The 12,087-nt window shown below is 37.2% G+C and overlaps 1 protein-coding gene across 2 annotated transcripts in view; it reads right to left on the bottom strand.

Annotated features, from left to right (window-relative positions):
- PLS3 (plastin 3) overlaps positions 1–12,087 on the bottom strand; it is a 100,441-nt gene that overhangs the window by 9,184 nt on the left and 79,170 nt on the right. For both annotated transcript variants that reach the window (XM_005700566.3, XM_005700565.3), the window contains 2 exons: positions 10,856–10,998; positions 3,223–3,318 (listed from right to left, as the gene is read on the bottom strand). In XM_005700566.3, coding sequence (XP_005700623.1) covers positions 3,223–3,318; positions 10,856–10,998 — 239 coding nt within the window. The remainder of the gene's footprint in view (positions 1–3,222; positions 3,319–10,855; positions 10,999–12,087) is intronic.

The raw sequence follows: 12,087 nt of genomic DNA, 5'->3' as shown, positions 1-12,087 counted from the left end.
TTTGAGGTTTAAATTGCATATTTCAAATTATCATCTTTCTCTTAAACTATTTTTTGTTTTTACTTTTCCATCCAGGAAGCAAAGTTGTCTATTTCAGTGTAAAATACTTACTTTCAGCTAATTCCTAGGACTCCTAACTTCTTCGTTTTGTCTTCTCCCCACCCCAACTTCTTTCCTTTTGGAAAGATGCATGCTGATTTCTTGACTAACATACAGTTTGGTGAGGATTATAAATTATAGATCTTATAATTTCAGACAAAATTAAAAATAGTTTCTCAAGTGCTCACCATTCCCACCTCCCAACAATAAAAGTCAAAAACCTGAAGCTGCAGGAGGAACAATTGCTTTTGGATTATTCGTTTCTAGTGACCTGCCCCCTCCAGACTTCTCTCGGCAGCTACTATAGACAGGGCCACCCCAGTATGCCCCAGGGTAAATGTAGCTCTTCTGGAAAACAGTGTCAGGTAAGAAGGGATTTTTATAATCAGGGGGAAATAACAGATAAAGGAAATTTGGGAAATGTTACTTATAAACCAACACAGTTCGGATTCTATAATTTGAGAGTCTTAACTCTGTCTATCTTTACTTTCTTCATCTCCAGTGAGGTGCCTCAATCATCTAGGTCTCCAGAAGAATGGGTATTTACTGTGTTACCCTTCACTGTTACCATTGCAGAGCAATCAGTAACCACCAGCAGATTAGGCAATTGACTGGGATTCAGCCTTTGGGATTCTCCATGAGCCTAGTGAGTTCATCTCATAGAGCCTATTCTATTTCTTTCAATCTGTCACTTGTTACTTTAATGCTTCTGGTTCGTGCTTTTTATTATCTTTATTTTTAAATCCTGTATTTTTTAAATCATCTTAGCATTCTTAAACAAAAAGCACTGATAATATTGGAGTAGAAGGAAACACTGAAATCGCAACAATTTTTAAAAATTAAGATACAGAATAATGAAACAAAAAATAACCAAATGAAAATATATATATGCCCAAAACAACTTCAGCCCATACCTCACATCATATTCAAAATTAACCTTCAATACACATACACATGTAAATGTATGAACTCAAAACTATAAATATAAAGCTAAATATAAAACCCCAACTATAAAACCTCTAAGAGGAGACATAAGAAGAAATGTCTGTGACCTTGTGTTAGGCTAAAACTTCTTAGATACAACATCAAAAGCATGATTTGCCAAAGAAAAAAAAAGACTAAATCTGACTTTGTCCAAATTAAACAATGTCTGTTCTGGGAAAAACACTGGGACTAAATGTCTGCAAATCATATATCTAATCAAGGACTTATATCCAAAATATATAAAACACTCAAAACTTGATAAGAAAGCAAACAATGCAATTAAAATGGGTAAAGTGTTTAAACAAAGATGTATAGACAGCAAATAACTACATGAAAAGATGTTCAACATCATTTGTCATTAGGGAAATGCAAATTAAAATCACAATGAGACACCTCTACCACTGTTAAAATTCTTAATGTTTAAACTAACCACATTAAAGTGTCAGTGAACATGTGGATGAACTGGAACCTTCATGTGCTACTGGTAGCAATGTGCAATGGTATAGCCATTTTGGAAAACAACTTGGCAGCTGCTTAGAAAAGTTGAATGCACAGATACCATTACCCAGCCATTCCACTCTTAGGTATTTACCAAAGATAAATGAATGCCTAAACTCACACAAAAACTTGTATATGAATGTTCAGAGCAGCTATATTTGTAATAGCCCCAAACTGGAAACAATCCAAATGTTCATCGTAGTGAATGGATAACAAATTATAGCATATCCATCCACTGGACTTTTATTCAGCAATAAAAAAGGAATGAATTTCTGATTTATGTAACAACACAGATGAGTCTCAAAATAATAATGCTGAAAGAAGCTTGATTAAAAAAAAGAGCATCTGTTATATGATTCCATAAAATTCTCAAAAATTCAAACTAAATTGAAAGAAAGCAAATCAGTGGTTGCCTAGGATGGAGGAGTATGGGGGCAGAGAGGGATCACAAAGGATCATGAGGAAACTGGATGTTATGATGGAGATATATATCCCTAAATAAGGTATAAGACTGACAAAGATAAAGGACACTGAAAAACAGGGGAAAAGCATGATGAAAGACTCAACAGTAAAATGAGTGTGTGGACAGAGCAGTAGGAAATTGCCCTGGCTAGAAGAGATGGAGCAAGATGGTGTAGCAGGCCTTCACATGCTCAGCAGAACATTTCAGACTGAACTCTTGAGTCAATGGGGAATCCTTAAAGGATTCTGAGGAGGATAGAGACAATGAAGGGAGTGCTTTAAGATCAACCAGGGAGAAGTGACTGGAGAAGAGGTGTATCATAATCAGAATCAGTACACTGGTGTTATCTACCTAGGCATAAGATCACCCGACTAGCCATCCCAGAGACCTTCCTTCATGCACAGGAGGGTCCCTCATTTGTGCCAAGAGTGACCTGAACTGAAGAATTTCACATTTAAAAACAGACAGAAATATAAGTACTACAAGTCAGTGACAAATTCATTTCTGGTAAGGGCAGCATAAAAGGTTTAGCAAGTGTAATCCACTCAATCTGAAGTGGATATGAAATATGCTAGAAATGTGCATTTTTTAAATATCAGTAGAATCTGTTCCATATCTAATGAGTACAAAGAACAACAGGATCCTAGAAAGTTGAGACTCAGTAGTCTAGGCCAACTTGTTACTTCATGTATGAACAAAGGAATTTGTCCAAGGTCATCGAGCAAATAAGTGACATAACAAGGGAACATGGTCCGTGACAGTAATTCACCAAACTGGATTTCAGGGATCAGGAGTTTGTAAACACATTCACATTACTCTCAATATAAGAATATTACAGATGCATATATGAATATGTTTTCATTAAATTTATCATTGTGATTATAATCCAAAAACTCAGAAAAGGTTAGCCTTTCTAGTGCTTATTTCCCCACATTTTATCTGAATATTTTATGCCATCCATAAAAACCAACACCACCATAACTACAGAACTCACTAATAAACTATTAACATAAATCAAAGCTAGTCTTTCTGTCTACAAATTATATCTACAGTAATAAAATTTAAGATAATACTTAAAACTGCCAACATCATAACATGCAATTATAAGCATTCTTGTTATTTATAAGAAATTGACAATTTTGTAAGCTTGTAGAATTCACAAGAACATCTATACTTACATTGAAACCTGACATGTTAATATCTATCCGTGGTTCACCTTCCTTTTGTCCTTTTGGTGCAATTTGATTGAGAAGATGAAAATAGGCTTTGGAATCCTAAAAATGAATTGCAAATGTCAGTGAGATCACATTTACAAAGAATGAATGTATCCTATTGTCCCATGTGTGGAAGGATATTTGAATTGGATTTTGTAAGAATGTGACACAAACCTCTATCTTCTAATTAACAGTTCCTTTTCCCAGAAAAGTCCACCTATCTGGCCTTATGTCTGCCTTGAATATGGATGAACTGGATTTTGTCAAGACTTTACAATTTATTGAAATCATCAATACAATAATGCTAGAAAACATATAACTAGTTCTGTACCTTCACTGAGTTACTGAAGTCAATAAGCTTGACAGATAAAACAAGCACGAGAAACAAGTAGGATAGGAGAAATCCAGGAAGCATAGGGAAAGAGAAAATAAACAGGTTATATCATGACAAAGCATAATATGTATATACCATAACCTATGGAGAAGAGATTAGTTAACAATGCATTAAATTATAAATTGAAATGACAAAAATTTTGAAATGAGTTCTACTTGAGGTGGTAAAATAACAGTAAACCCTTAATCATCTGAATATATTTACCCAAATGAGCTTCTCTTTAAGCCCTTGACCTCTTTCAACACTTGAACACTTTTACTTGGAATCCCAATACCTAAAACAAATATGGCATTGCTCATATGAGATGTGGGCTGGGTGAATTCAGGCTATGTGGATGCTACACAGAACAAAACCTGAAAACCACTGTATTACTGTAAACATTTAATGAGGGTCTTCAACACACATGTCAAGTACAATTCTGCCTCTCTGGAATACCAGAGGACAGGAACTGGAGTGAAGTTTCTTTATCATGTTGAGGCAGGACATACATGGGCCCCAGGCTGAACAGTTTCTCCCCTGTGGACAGAAACTCCATAATATTAATAGCAGAAACTCCATAAAAGCTGGATGATAGAGCAGGCTGGGCCCTGCCCAGATAAGAGATAGAAGAGGTAGCATCACGGTGATTTGGGGTAGCCTCAGTCCACAGTGCCTTGAAGCAGGGCTTTGGTTTCCAGCCAGAAATTGAGGCAACCTCCCTTTTGACCTCCATTGAGCCTTTCTGTGCCTGTGTAGTCGGGAACGTCTCCTTGACCTCAAGAATGCGGAATACATGTTCTTTTATCTCTTATCTGGGCAAGGCCCAGCCTCCTCCATCATCCAGCTTTTATGGAGCTTCTGCTATTATAGAATTTCTGTCCACAGGGGAGAAACTCTTCAGCCTGGACCCATGTATCTCCTGTCTCAAGCTCATAGTAAGTGATGTTGACCTACCCATAGGCCTCTTCACTAGAATCCATCCTGGCTAAGAGATATACATGCACACATAGGAGGATCCTGAGATAAACCAAATACGGACTCAGAACCAGACAAAGCAAGATGACTGGCCAAAGGAAACCCAGAAGAAATGCTCCATGAAAGTGATTTAAACCACCATGAGGGTGCAACTGTCTCTCTGAGCCCACCCATGTGAGTCTATTCACATATACATTTTCCTGCTAATAAACACTTGTTTTACTCATCTCAATCTCTATGTGGAAATTCACTTCTACACAGCTGATGGGCCAGGGCCTTGGTCCCACTCGTCCCTGGTGGCCTAGTGGCTAGGATCCAGTTCTCTCACTGCTGTAGCCTGACCTCAATCTCTGGCTGGGAACAGAATCCCTGCTTCAAGCTGCTATAGGCCAAGGCCACCTGAGATCAATGTTATATCCAAAGATCACCTTCCCAGCTTTGGAAGTTTTCTATTACTGGGCCTTAACAGTCCAAACAGATTATAAAGGAATGTTTCTCATGATAACTCCTATGGATTGTGTATATCCTAATCCCCCAGGGAAGTTGCTTAATATGGAGATGGCCAGATGTAAGCTCTGACCTGCCAAGTACAGATCTCTGGGAGAAGCCTAGAAAGCTGTATCTTCAATGAGCCAACTATGTACATTTGATACACTTGCCAGAAATTATTCTAAGAATGGGGAGAATCAGGTGAGAGTGAAAGCCACTGCAGAGCAATTCATGGAATGCAAACCCAGATCTTACCATTAGTGGCACAGGGGTTATCTCCTAAGGAGTAGTGCATTACAGTTGTGAAAGTGCTTTCACTTACAACTACCTACTAAAGGTACAGAAAGAATTTGTATGTGCCTTCTCCCTATGCACTTGAGAAAGACAGGTAAAGAGTAGACCCCAAAGAGCCTGTAACTTACTACCCTGAAAAGGGGCTTTAGGTGAAAATTTGAACTCGAACATAAATTGGAAGTTCCTTTTCACATTACCCATCAATCCTCTGCTTTTTAAAAATATTAAAAGCAGAATATGTTTTTAAAAAAAATATCAAAGGAGAATTTTTAAAATATTCATTTAAAAATAAGATTCCCTTTCCAAAACAGCAGAATACACTTTTTTCTCAAGTGCACATGGAACACTCTCCAGGATAGATCACATCTTCGGTCATAATCATCAGGAAATTTAAGAAAATTGAAATTGTATCAAGCATTTTTTCTGAACTACAATGCTATGAGACTAGATATGAATGACAGGAAAAAAAAAACTAAAAAAGAAAAACACATGGAGGCTAAATGACCTGCTTCTAAATAACCAACAGGTCACTGAAGGCATCAAAAAGGAAATTAACAAATGACAATGAAAACATGACGACCCAAAACCTATGGAACACAGCAAAAGAGGGAAGTTTATAGCAATACAAGCCTACGTCAAGAAATGAGAAAAACATCATAAACAATCAGACTTTACACCTAAAGCAAATAGAAAAAGAAGAACAAAACAACAAACAAAAACAAAAAACCCCACAAAGTTAGTAGGACAAAAATAGTAAAGATATAAATGAAAAATACATGAAGGAAACAATAGCAAAGATCAATAAAACTAAAAGCTCGTTCTTTGAGAAGATAAAATTGACAACCCACTAACCAGACTCATCAAGAAGAAAAGGGAGAAGACTCAAATCAATAAAATTAGAAACAAAAAAGGAGAAGTTACTACAGAATACAGAAATACAAAGGATCATAGAAGACTACTGTGAGCAACCATATGCCAATAAAATGAACAACCTGAAAGAAATGGATAAGTTCTTAGAAAAGTACAACCTTCCAAAACTGAACCAGGAAGAATTAGAAATCACAAATGGACCAATCACAAGCACCAACATTGAAACTGTGATTTAAAAATCTTTCAGCAAACAAACGCCCATGGCCAGAGGGCTTCACAGGTGAATTCTACCAAAAGTTTAGAGAAGAGCTAACACCTATTGTGCTCAAATTCTTCCAGAAAATTTCAGAGGAAGGAGAACTCCCAAACTCGTTCTACAAGGCCACCATCACCTTGAGAGCAAAACCAAACAAAGATACCACCAAAAAAGAAAATTACAGGCTAATATCATCGATGAATATAGATGCAAAAATCCTCAACAAAATTTTAGCAAACAGAATCCAACAACACATTAAAGGATCATACATCATAAACAAGTGTGATTTATCCCAGGGATGCAAAGATTTTTCAACATATGCAGATCAATCAGTGTGATTAACCATATCAATAAACTGAAAGATAAAAGTCATACGATCGTATAAATAGATGCAGAGAAAGCTTTTGACAAAATACAACACCCATTCATGATAAAAAAAAAAGCTCCAAAAAGTAGGCACAGAAGGAACCTACCTCAACATAATAAAGGCCATATACGACAAACCCACAACAAACATTATTCTAAATAGTGAAAAACTGAAAGCATTTCTTCTAAAATTAGGAACAAGACAAGGGTGCCCACTCTTGCCACCATTATTCAATCTAGATTTGGAAGTCCTAGCCATGGCAATCAGAGAAGAAAGAAAAAGAAATAAAAGGAATCCAGATTGGAAAAGAAGAAGTAAAACTCTATTTGCAGATGACATGATAACATAGAAAATCCTAAAGATTCCACCAGAAAATTACTAGAATTAATCAATGAATATGGTATAGTTGTAGGATACAAAACTAATACACAGAAATCCCTTGCATTCCTATACACTAACAATGAAAAATCAGAAAGAGAAGTTAAGGAAACAATTCCATTCACCATTGCAAAAAAAGAGAATAAAATACCTAGGAATAAACTTACCTAAAGGGACAAAAGACCTGTATGAAGAAAATTATAAGACACTGATGAAACAAATCAAAGATGACACAGATGGAGAGATATACCATGTTCTTGGATTGGGAGAAATATTGTGAAAATGACTATACTACTCAAAGCAATCTACAGATTCAATGTAATCCCTATCAAACTACCAATGATATTTTTCACAGAAATAGAACCAAAAAAAGTTACAACTTTTATGGAAACACAAAATACCCTGAAAAGCCAAAGCGATCTTGACAAAGAAAATCAGAGCTGAAGGAATCAACATTCCTGACTTCAGACTATACTACAAATTTACAGTCATCAAGACAGTATGGCACTGGCACAAAAACAGAAATACAGACCAATGGAACAAGATAGAAAGTCCAGAGATAAACTTACACACACCTACAGGGACCTTATCTTTGACAAAAGCAGCAACAATATACAATGGAGAAAAGACAGCCTCTTCAAGAGGTGGTGCTGGGAAAACAGGACAGCCACAAAAGAATGAAACTAGAACACTTCCTAACACCATAGACAAAAATAAACTCAAAATGGATTACAGACTTAAATATCAGGTCAGAAACTATAAAGCTTAGAGGAAAATATAGGTAGCCTGCTCCTTGACATAAATCACAGCAAGATCCTCTGTGACCCACCTCCTAAAGTAATGGAAATAAAAATGAAAATAAACAAATGAGACCTAATTAAACTTAAAAGCTTTTGCACAGCAAAGGAAACAATAAAAAGATTAAAAGATAACCCTCAGAAAGGGAGAAAATAATTGCAAATGAAACAACTGACAAAGGATTAATCTCCAGATTATGTAAGTAGCTCATATAGCTCAATATTAGGAAAACAAACAGCCCAATCAAAAAATGGGCAAAGACCTAAACAGACATTTCTCCAAAGAAGACATACAGATGGCCAAGCAACACATGAAAAGATCATCAACATCATTAATCCTTAGAGAAATGCAAATCAAAACTACAATGAGCTATCACCTCATACCATTCAGAATAGCCATCATCAAAAATTCTACAAACAATAAATGCTGGAAAGAATGTAAAGAAAAGCAAACCCTCCTATACTGTTGGTGGGAATGTAAACTGATACAGCCATTATGGAAAACAGTATGGAGATTGCTTAAAAAACCAGGAATAAATCTACCATATGACCCAGCAACTTCACTACTGGGCATATACCCTGAGAAAATAATAACTGAAAAAGACCCATGTACCCCAATATTCACATGTGTTTAGTCACTCAGCCGTGTCTGACTCTTGCGACCCCATAGAATGTAGCCAGCCAGGCTCCTCTGTCCATGGGATTCTCCAGACAAGAATATTGGAGTGGGTTGCCATTTCCTTCTCCAGGGGATCTTCCCAACCCAGGGATTGAACCCAAGTTTCCTGTACTGCAGTCAGACTCTACTGACTGAGCTACATGGGAAGCTGAATATTCATAGCAGCAATGTTTACAACAGCCATGACATGGGAGTAACCTACATGTTCATCAACAGATGAATGGAAAAAGAAGATGTGATACATATACACCATGGAATATTACTCAGCCATTAAAAAGAATGAATTTGAGTCAGTTCTAGTGAGGTGGATGATCCTAGAGCCTGTTATACAGACTGAAGTCAGTCAGAGAGAAACAAATATAGTAGATTAATACATATATATGGAATCTAGAAAAATGACACTGATGAACCTATTTACAGGGAAGGAATGGAGACACAGATGTAAAGAATGGACTTATGGACACAGTGGGGGAGGGAAAGAGTGGGACGAATGGAGAGAGTAGCATCTACATATATACACTATCAAGTGTAAGATGGATAGCTGGTGAGAAGGTGCAGTATAGCACAGGGAGCCCAGTCTGGTGCTCTGTGATGATCTGGAGGGATGGGATGGGGAGAGGGGTAGGAGGCTAGAGAGGGAGGGGAATGCATGGCTGATTTGTGTTGTAGTATGGCAGAAACAAATACAACATTATAAAATTATTTTAAATATATTTAAATTTTTAAAATAGGGGCAGGGCTGAGGTGGGAGATACAGACATACGTAAGAGTATATAACCACCTCCAAGAACTGAATGCCTGAAGGAGGCAGCACATGAAAGAAGCGTTGCCAAATAAGAAAGGGGATGGGGAATCCTGAGGCCCTTTCTCTTCTAGGCCTTTACTAACACAGGTACACTGAGGCCTGGGAAAGGCATTAGGAACAGAAGTCATGACTGCCTATCTTTTTGTACAGTATGTTGAATGGTAGGCAGAATAGAAAATGATAGCACTATAATACTTAAACCCCTTTCCACAAAATGAAAGCTGGACTTAGTGCTGGTGCTCTTACTTGGCTCAGTCTCTCTACTGAAATCTTCCATCAGGGGCTAGAGGCAACAAGGCTGGGTGATAAACTCTTAGGATATTCCTTCCTTTAAGCTGGCCTGAAGTCTCCATGTTATTATGTCCCCCTGAAGTAAGGCTGTATATTGTCACCCTGCTTATTTAACTTCTATGCAGAGTACACAATGAGAAACACTGGGCTGGAGGAAGCACAAGCTGGAATCAAGATTGTGGGGAGAAATATCAAGAATCTCAGATATGTATATTACATGACACTTATGGCAGAAAGTGAAGAGGAACTAAAAAGCCTCTTGATGAGAGTGAAAGTGGAGAGTGAAAATGTTGGCTTAAAACTCAACTTTCAGAAAACTAAGATCATGGCATCTGGTCCCATCACTTCATGGCAAATAGATGGGGAAACAGTGGAAACAATAATTGACTTTATTTTGGGGGGCTCCAAAATCACCGCAGATGGTGATTGCAGCCATGAAATTAAAAGACACTTACTCCTTGGAAGGAAAGTTATGACCAACCTAGATAGCATATTGAAAAGCAGAGACATTACTTTGTCAACAAAGGTCCGTCTAGTCAAGGCTATGGTTTTTCCAGTGGTCATGTATGGATGTGAGTGTTGAACTATAAAGAAAGCTGAGCACTGAGGAATTGATGCTTTTGAACTGTGGTGTTGAAGAAGACTCTTAAGAGTCCCTTGGACTGCAAGGAGATCCAACTAGCCCATCCTAAAGGAAATCAGTCCTCGGTTATCTTTGGAAGGGCTGATGTTGAAGCTGAAACTCCAATACTTTGGGCTACCTGATGCGAAGAGCTGACTCAGTTCAAAAGACCCTGATGCTGGGAAAGATTGAGGGCAGGAGGAGAAGGGGACGACAGAGGATGAGATGGTTGGATGGCATCACCGACTCAATGGACATGGGTTTGGGTAGACTCCGGGAGTTGGTGATAGACAGGGAGGCCTGGCGTGCTGCGATTCATGGGGTCGCAAAGAGTCGGACACGACTGAGTGACTGAACTGAACTGAACTGAATTGAACTGAAGTATTTAACTAAACAGTTACCTTGATGTCAGCACTAAAATTGTTGATTTTCTGCCAGCCTGAGTTTTCCAAATGAAAGTTTGCCCATCTAAGCAGAAGCTCCTCTGGAGATAATTTCATAAGCTCCTCCAAAGTCTCACCATCTCGAAGTAAAGCAGCCAAGGCTATAAAGGTAAAAAAGAAAAACCCAACCGATATATTACATGGTAACAGTCATTACATGTTTATTGAGTCTTTTGACACTCTGTTAAGTAAGTAACAGAGGTACAAAAAGTACTGTGACCTAGCTCTTGGTTTTCAGGTACTCACAGTCTAATAATAAAGATAAATAAAAGTATATAGTTAGTTATAAGATTATACTGATAGAAACACTTAATTACGAGAATACACAGCATTACATATTTTAACATCCTGAGTATTCTTCACATTCCAAATACCAAGTAAGTTCTAGCTTTTAAGTTGAACATTGTCACATTATGTCATATATTTACATAAACTGTTCTTAAATAATATTAAAATCAGAGGCTTGGGGGAGTATGTTTAACACTTTGGAGCCTTTTGATTAAAAGGGTATTCAAACCCTCTGGTATTTATTTATATTTAAGCATAACTAACTCTTGAAGTGTTAAACCTGTTTTTTTTAAATTAATTAATTTATTTTAATTGGAGGCTAATTACTTTACAATATTGTAGTGGTTTTTGCCATACCTGTTTTTAAAGAAAAATAATTCAACATTACATTTTCTATGGCACCTAACATGTAAAGGCTCTTTTACAATTTTTTGTTGTTGAACTGAATATGCAGAAGAATCCAAGGGTTTTTGGGTAAATACCTCCAGAGGTAAGAGGTAGAAGCTTGAGCATCTGCACAGAGAACTATATAAATTTAGGCACTGTTTTCATGGAGAAGTTGTATAGTCCTTATGCAATAATTACCTCCCATAAGATAAAAGGAGATTTACACTGAACAAGAAGACTAAAACTGCCTGACTTCCAAAGAGGTCTAAGTAATATCTCTAATGGGCAAGTTTCATCTTTCATAGACTCCACTTCACACCATGTCATGCTGGTACTGAGGGATTTAAGTTAGGGCAGAGGCAACATTGTCACTTGTACAGAAACCTTCACATGCTCTCCATCTCCAAGTCAAAAGGCTGGAAAGGATTAAACAGCCTGACCTCTCTGCACCTGAGACCTTGTCAGAGATAAATCATTTGACTTATTATATAAGCCAATGTAGTTTAATTTTGTTG

Source organism: Capra hircus, assembly GCF_001704415.2.
Source record: "Capra hircus breed San Clemente chromosome X unlocalized genomic scaffold, ASM170441v1, whole genome shotgun sequence".
Classification (NCBI taxonomy): Eukaryota; Metazoa; Chordata; class Mammalia; order Artiodactyla; family Bovidae; genus Capra; species Capra hircus.
Note: the sequence above shows the minus strand (reverse complement) of the source record. Positions and strands in the feature narration are given on the sequence as shown.